Below are 8,037 nucleotides of genomic sequence, written 5' to 3'. Positions count from 1 at the left end.
TTTATTTGTTAGCCAGCTAACCATGACAATATGACATGTTGAATAAACTTAAATAGAAGGCATTATTAAGTTTAACAGCGGAGTTTTTATAAGATGCTTAATACTTAGTAACAATAGCTTTAATTAGGAAAAAAGAGGTAGCTATAGTACAATGAATAGGAGATTGTATCATTTTGTTTGAACAAAGATGTAACATTGAGTCAATAATAGAACCTTGAGATAAACAAGTCTTTAGGTGTTTGCTTTAGGAGTTCTCTGCAGAACCCTTTTGATGTATCATAAATACGTAGGCATTTGAGGTCTAAACATCAATTATATCTCCATTTGTTATGACAATATTTATTATAGTCTTCCTTAATAGAGTCAATATATTACGATGCTACTGTAAAGTGGCACAAGTGCAAGTCAAATGATACTATTTAGTTTCCATTTAACCAACATTGATTAAATGGACAAATAATTAACAGATATTCTGATTAATCACATATCATGTAGGGTGAAGCAGAGAAAATGGAAAGAAATTAACATACCAGTGGTTAACCTGGTAGAGTATAATCTTTACATCTGCTAATTTATTTGCTCCTTGGTATATATGCTCCGCCTACTGAATAAATACTTACATGTTAATCAGTCTATAGCATATAAGAAAAAACACAATTAATTAGTTTTCAATTTTAAAGAAGAAAACAGCAAAAGTTTAAACTTAATTACTGATATGAGATAACACATACAGAGTAACCATCTTCTGCGACATGGATTTGATGATTAATTTACCGACTATTTAGTGTGTGTGTGTGTGTGTATATATATATATATATATATATATATATTAATGACCACAACGGTTATAAAACCCCGGAAGTGAACATTTTGTTTACTAATTTATACATGTAGCCTCCCTGTATGCATGGATATTGTACTTGATTAATTTATAAAAAGTCATTTATGTACTTAATTAATACTGTTTGAACATTTTCTTTGGGAGCTAAAGGTGTACGTACTTTTTGAGTCATTTCTTTTAATGGATTGTTGCAGTACTATATGCGTACGAAAAAGTCAATAAAGGTATACTCTCCATATAATGGAGTGGAAAGGTTAGTGATCGAAATGATGTTGTTGTATACTATCTATAAAATCCTTAAAACTACCACAAGAATAACAAGAAATAAAGAATTAATTAATGAGAGGTTTCTGATCAGTACGTCATTATAGCACAACTTAAATGTTGCTCCATCCATCATTTTTTGACCTAAGAGGAAAATCACCAGTCAGATTAGAAATTTACAATAAAAAACATGTGTAATATATAGCTTTTAGTGGTATCCAAACTAATATGTGGCGGACATTTCACTTTAGAATTCAGCCACATAAAGTTTGTCAGAGGAAATTAGCCAACTTAAGTTGACAGTTTTCTTTTTCTAATAAAGACTGATTTTATAACTTAACCCATGAAATTAAAGTAACATATATAGAGGAAAGCAATCGGACTCTCAATATTGTTGATGATAATTTACGTTAATCTTAGGACTAATTAACTAGCCATGACACTTAATTATGTGTTAGATCAATGATTTGATAGCTTTAGAAGCAAGTTTCTTTATGTTTCTTAGGATATCTATACGACCGTTTTGGGCCTCACTCTTCACATATAATTGTTTAAGTTAATCTTCTTTCTCCATAAGCAGAATACCTTATTAAAAGAAAAGAAAAGAAAAAAGTCCTACAAAACCAAAAACATAAAACGTTTAATTACAAAATCGGAGAAGCAATCTATGAGAAATTCTAAGGGCCTAACTTTCAAAACGGATGCATGAATTCTGACAAAATTATTTTCGAAAACGATTCCTAAATACCAAAAATGACTCGCATAGTTTGGAAGCAATCTCAGTTTTTGTAAAGAAAATCAAAAAAAAAAAAAAAAAAAGCCAAAAGGAAAGATTTTCTCAGTTTAAAATTCTTCCACTTAACATTAAAAATCGAAGTTCTACCTACAAACTAGCAATATTTTCATGTTTCATAAAGATAGTAGCACGAGACTTCAGTAGAGTCCATCACACATTTGACAAACTGGTATGCGAGAAAGAGTGCGCATTTTCATAAACTGGCATGTATGGGAGCAATGAAATGATATTACCAAGAAAATAGCATTGAGCCATTAACACTAGTACTAGTACTCTTCTTTAGAACAACAATATATATCAACCAAGAACATGCCTTCAACACATATCTAGCTAGAAGTCTCCTATATACGTATACAAATACATGTATGCATACATATACATATGTACATATATATGAGTACATATTTCTAGATGAGAGACATCTAGAAAACGTCTTAACAAGGTCACATAGTGATCATTTAATAGGCTCATAAATAACCTTTATTTGTATGATTGCCATATATATTTAAGTTTTAAGTTTTATGTTTTCATCTTATAACTGATTGAGTTAAAATATCAACCCATCCACACGCAACAGCAAACGGGTATCAACCATAGAAATTGTATAAATTACCAGCTAATTTATGTTTAGAAAAGCTAGCTGTAAGAAAAATGGAAATTAGCAATAAAGGTATACCGTTGTTCACCCTGCAGATAAAATTATCTCCGTTATTTTTTTAATTGATTCTTGGAATCCACGCCTATTCTAAATCAAGTATAATTAATTCCATCATCTCTCTGAAATACAAAGACCTAAAAGTTTTATGGAAAAAAAAAAATAGTCAGTTGGCTAGCACTTGTTTACACAAAAAATTGAAAGTTCAATATTTGTTCTCTAAAATTGATAAACTCCACACATGAACATGAATCAACCTTAATTAGTTTATGCTTGAAGGCTTAAGCTTTTTGTACGTGCACTAATTTGATCAACTGTACATTATAAGATTTTCTTTCTGAATTTTTTTCTTTTCAATATTTTGTTTGGTGTTTTACAAAATTGCCTGTTCTGTTATGCAATTATTTACAAGTTCGAATGCAAGCTTTTCACTTGTTGCTAGTTGTCGTTTCTCTCCATTCATAAAAAAAAAAAATTAAAAAAAAAATTAAAAAAACATTAAGCTTTTCAAGAAGTGATCAAGCTTGTTAAAATTACCTGAACATGCCAAGTTGAAATCATAATTATCATGTATACCAAACCATTAATTGTATTAAACTCATGCTTGCTTTGGCTCAAGCATGCGCTTATCATCTATCGTAAGAATAGTCCTACTTAAAAGGACATTAATTCTTATTTTAAGAAAAACAAACTTTAATTTGGGTGCAGAAATTTTTGAAGAGAATGTCAAATACAAACACAGAATTTTGAGAGAATGCTGTTTAAATGTTTCTCTTGTACTTAAAAATAGTAAAACTGATCCTGTTTCACAAGGGCAAGAGAGATTAATAAAAATGAAAATGAAAGAAAAACATTGATACTCAACAAAAAGATTTTCTCCAATAATCTATTTTTACTTATTGTCTCTCTCGCTCCGTTTTTTTTTTTCTTTCTAATGGCATGGGATGGTTGGGGTTGGGGGTTCGATTCAGAGCTTGTAATCTTTATTTCTTATTTACAAGATGACACATCATGCTATAACATGTTGTAACTTTATAATAATACCGAATATTTGATTAAGTACGTTGGACTACTTGTTAATCTTTATGTGAAAAGATAACACAAAAGGAGTATATTTTGCACCTTAATCTCCATTAATCACGTCAATGCATCACCTTCAATTAATTAGCATTCATTAATAAAATTAAAGGACGGGGCCAGTCCCAACTATGAACCTACATCTTTTTAAAGATAAATATTAATTGCTAACCCCAAATGCGAATGTCATTTTTTATGAATAAGAATTAGCTCTGTTTATCAATATCATATTATATCCATATATATTTTGCGCTCAAAACAGTTATGCTTTTGCTAAGCACATGATATGCAATCTCAAAATTTCAAGTTTTAAAGAAGTATGAACCCAACAAAACCAATTATGGAAACATGGTCTAAAAGAATGCTTTTCATTCTCACGCAACCCAATATTTGAGGAACAATTGAGAATGGACAACTAGCAAATAAGTGGTGGTGGTAAAAACTACATGGTGATGTATACTTGATAGGGACTTCTCAAACATTCTCACCACAAAGTTCCACAAATTAAACTCTCAAACCAAGCTTATACATTACCGAATTGATCTGAACAGAAGTCGGACTACTTCTATATAAGGTAAATAATGATCATGTAATGCTTATAATTCATCAAACATTTCAAGCATAAATGTTGATAATTAAGAAGCACGAAAAAAAAAGGTCAAGTACGTACCTCAAATCTTTTAGCGGCCAGCCCTGAAACAGAAAGCCAAAAGCAACAGTTACACGTTTTGCGTGTAACATGGTGTATTTATATATATGCAATGAAAGAGATGCAATATACATATATATCTATATATATATATATATATATGTTTATATAAATAGGTGTTTATATATATCATGACCAACCGAATACGTTACAGAAATGTACGTATATATAGCAAGGACACACATACATGTATACTTGTGTAAGAGCGTACGTGGAAATTGTGTATATATATATACATACATGTAAATGGTAAGGCAAAGTTTGATGATGACTTGTCATACACGGTTAAACATAATAGCACCTTAACTGATATAGGTTGCCTTTGGTAGTGATTTTTAAAACCCAAAATCATTTCTCTAGCAATTAGAAGTTGATAATAGTATTTGGTAAAAAGCATAAAACATGATTTTTAAAGAATTTTTGAAGAATCTACAGCCAAAATTAGAAGCAACCAAAAGCAACTTTATCTTTTTAATTGTGCAGGAATCAACATAGTATAAGTAATGATTATCAACAAAGTTATATTAAATAATTAAATAATTATTAAATATTAATTACTTTATATATTAATTTAATATTATTAATTACGGTCATCTTAACTACCCACAACTATTCACTCTCACAATTTACTAAACACAATTACATTATTGTTGGAACCAACAACACATAATTACAGTTTATCAAATATTCAACTATTTTTTATAATAATTGTTTTTTTGCGCTAAAAGTAAGTTTTTCATAATTTACAACACTACGGAGCTGATGGATATATAACCCAAGTATTGGCAAAGAGAAAAGGAATGATAATATATTTTTTTTTTTAATTTTTATTTTTAAAAGACCTCCTTATATTTTTATCTGGTTAAAGTAAAACAATTCCAGAAAATCGTGATAGATACACATTATTAGGTACCTTTTTTAGCTGCAAAATGTTAGGTACTTAATAATAAAATGTTTGTTTATTCAAAATGATAATACATGTTCTAGTGGGTGCATATCATACAAAATGGAATGGAAATAGACCGAAAAGAAGATATATTGGGCCCTGAATACTTTCTGGTCCATTAATGTAGGCCCAATGTATCTTACCATTAATATGGGCCTTTGTAAAGTGAACCCATATCTCTTGAAAAATGCATATTTTCATGGTCTAATGTCTTGTATGATGGAATTCTCGAGAAAGAGAGAGAGAGTTCTGCATGACGGGAAATTCCCTAAAAACCATCATTTCCCGAAGCAATAAAGTAAAACAAAACATAAACTAGATATTAGGACTATAAAGTTTGTCCATTTCCCCAAGCAATAAAGTAAAACAGAACATGTACTAGATATTAGCACAAAAAAGTTTGTTCAATGTACAAAGCCGATTGACGTGTTGAAAAACTTTTTGCCGTTAGATATTTCACCTAAAAGACTCTGTAATCCCCCTTAAAAAAAAAAAAAAAAAAAAAAAGAAGAAGAAGAAAGGACTAAACCTGTGACAAAATAACCATGCACATACGACAAAAAAAACAAACAATTGTGAAGTTTCTGATTAAGAAAGCAAAAAGGGAAAAAAAAAAAGTTTTTAAGTTTAGGGTTAACCTTGATTAGATAAGAACCGGCCAAGATATTTTCTGTATTTATCGCAAACAACCCACCTTTTTTAATATTATTAGAGATGAGTCTTGAAACTAATCACATGAACTAATGAATGAATTAAACAATAAATTGGTAGAAAAATTTAGTCTTATATAGATCTCGTACCTTTGAATAAAATCAACACTATCTTCTTTTTCTCCTCCTGCACCTCCTTCTTCATGGATTGGTTGTGTTTTTCCTTTTCCTTTTCTTTTTCTTTTTTGTTTTATGTAGCAAGGAAACTCAACTACAAAAAAACACTAGAAGATCCATGACAGTCTTAATGAGCTTTTGCCATACTCAAATGGGAGGGAAAGTGTTTGCATATTTTTTTCCAGAGAAAAATCATATCAGGAAAGTTTGCGTTGTGGAGTTAATATATAGCTTACCTGTTGGGGAACTCGGAATCCAGTAGCACCAGAAGTAGTACCAACGTTGCTCACAGAATTAGCAACCAAAGAATTGTTCCACTTCTCCAAATGATTCACCAAATAAGAATATGTCTCATAATCAACAATTGGTGCAGTTGTACCAGTACTAGTAGTACTTGTTTGGCGAATATGATCATGATTAGATACTTGGAAAATATTCCAGCCATTTGGATTCGAAATCGGTAATATTTCCTGCGAAAACTCATAACGCTGATCATATCTAGAAACTTGCATCACAGCCCCAAGGGAGGAGTTAGGAATAACAATATTGTTATTCATGTCAATGTCCATCATGTTTTGGTTTGGTAATTGGTCTCCAGTTTGTTGTTTCTCCTCAGATTTGTTGCTTGCAGGTTGGTTGATCTTGAGGCCGTGATAATCATGATCTTTCGACCCTTTTGCTCATTTTCTCTCTTGTCCTCTCCCTTGCCCTTTCCCTCGCTTTTTCCCTCAGCTCCTTTGCGAGCGGATTTATTGCAATCCTTTTCGAGTTTGATCTGCTCTACTTCTTTCTCTCTTTTACCAAAGGCTTGGAACTACTAGTACCGGCAACTCCTTGATCTTCTCCATTGATCCCCACCTCGTCCAAACCCGAAGCCCCTTCACAGCTTTCGGAATTCGGAGAAGGCGTTTGCATCTCCGGACAAGTACTACTGCAGCCACCTTCATTGTTTGAGTCCTTAAGTTTCTTAATCTCTGATCTCGCCTTTCTGAGCAGCCACTCCACGGTCTTGCTAGCCCTCTCGAATCCGAGGAGCTCTTGGAGATCGAAAAACTCACGAGCAACGTCAATGGACAGCCTCATTCTCCGGTGCCTCGGTCGGGTTCTTGCTATGGCGGTCTTTCCTTTTCTTGCTCTTGTTGTTGCCACGATCTCCGCAGCCGCCACAGCTTCTCTTCCTTAGGATCTGCGGCTGATCATATTGGTCAATTGGAGCAACAGATTTGCTTACATCTTCCCCTGAACGATCCGAATCCGACTTGACTAATTTGCTGCCGGTAATTGTAGGAGTAAAAGTCTCAGATGGACGTAATACATCACTTGTTTTCTCAGACAATTCTTTCACAAAAGAGGGTTGTGAGTAGTAGAACTGATTCGAAACATTCATGCCATGACTGTTTTGTGGCAAAAGGTTTTGGTCTTCAAACGGAGATGTGTAAGCGTTGGGGAAAGACAAAGGCTGATCAGTACAAGAATGATATTGAGGATGATCAAGATGGTGAGACACTTCTTGTTTGGAATTGAGGGTATAAGTATATTGATATTCTTCTTGGTTTGGAAAAGGCTTTTGGAAATTATGGGAATACTATTGGTCATGAGAAAGGGAGTTAATGGGGCATTGTTGTTAACACTCCAAGAGTTTGACGGTAAGTCAGAACTTTTTTTTTTCCCTCTTTTTTGTGTGTAATTTGTTGACTGGTTGGCTTCAAATTACACTGAAAAATATTAAGCTAGAAGTCTTTCTCATGGTGACGGTAAGAGGGGGGTTACTGTTGGGGGGCTTTGGCATTGACCAAGTTTAGTTAACAGTAAACTACTATATAGTAGAGGTATAATATTGTATGTGAGAGAGAGATCAGAGAGAGAAAGGACCAACTAGCTAGACTTCCATCCTTTTCAATTCATCATTCCTTTTTCTCTTT

General features: G+C 32.5%; 1 protein-coding gene and 1 long non-coding RNA gene across 2 annotated transcripts; both read right to left on the bottom strand.

The window, feature by feature from the left end:
- Positions 1-564: 564 nt before the first annotated feature.
- On the bottom strand, positions 565-6,125 carry LOC112092885. The gene is made up of 3 exons (XR_002902804.1): positions 6,089-6,125; positions 4,304-4,326; positions 565-604 (listed from the first exon to the last, which is right to left on the bottom strand). It is a non-coding gene; the product is annotated as an uncharacterized LOC112092885 (long non-coding RNA).
- Positions 6,126-6,188: 63 nt separating this feature from the next.
- On the bottom strand, positions 6,189-7,198 carry LOC21386854 (transcription factor TCP10). The gene is made up of 3 exons (XM_024170091.1): positions 6,917-7,198; positions 6,352-6,585; positions 6,189-6,209 (listed from the first exon to the last, which is right to left on the bottom strand). The coding sequence occupies exons 1-3, from the start codon at positions 7,196-7,198 to the stop codon at positions 6,189-6,191; spliced, it is 537 nt and encodes a 178-aa protein (XP_024025859.1).
- Positions 7,199-8,037: the final 839 nt, after the last annotated feature.

The sequence above is a fragment of the Morus notabilis genome, unplaced genomic scaffold (assembly GCF_000414095.1).
Source record: "Morus notabilis unplaced genomic scaffold, ASM41409v2 Scaffold894, whole genome shotgun sequence".
NCBI classification, from domain to species: domain Eukaryota; kingdom Viridiplantae; phylum Streptophyta; class Magnoliopsida; order Rosales; family Moraceae; genus Morus; species Morus notabilis.
Note: the sequence above shows the minus strand (reverse complement) of the source record. Positions and strands in the feature narration are given on the sequence as shown.

Bases quoted from the DNA above. Each gene is read 5' to 3' on its own strand.
- LOC21386854 (XM_024170091.1), bottom strand. From the start codon at position 7,198: ATGAGGCTGTCCATTGACGTTGCTCGTGAGTTTTTCGATCTCCAAGAG. The intron at 6,586-6,916 runs GTAAAAGAGAGA...GAGTTTTCGCAG, and splicing joins CTAGTAGTTCCAAGCCTTTG to GAAATATTACCGATTTCGAA. The intron at 6,210-6,351 runs GTAAGCTATATA...GTTTTTTTGTAG, and splicing joins GATTCCGAGTTCCCCAACAG to TTGAGTTTCCTTGCTACATA.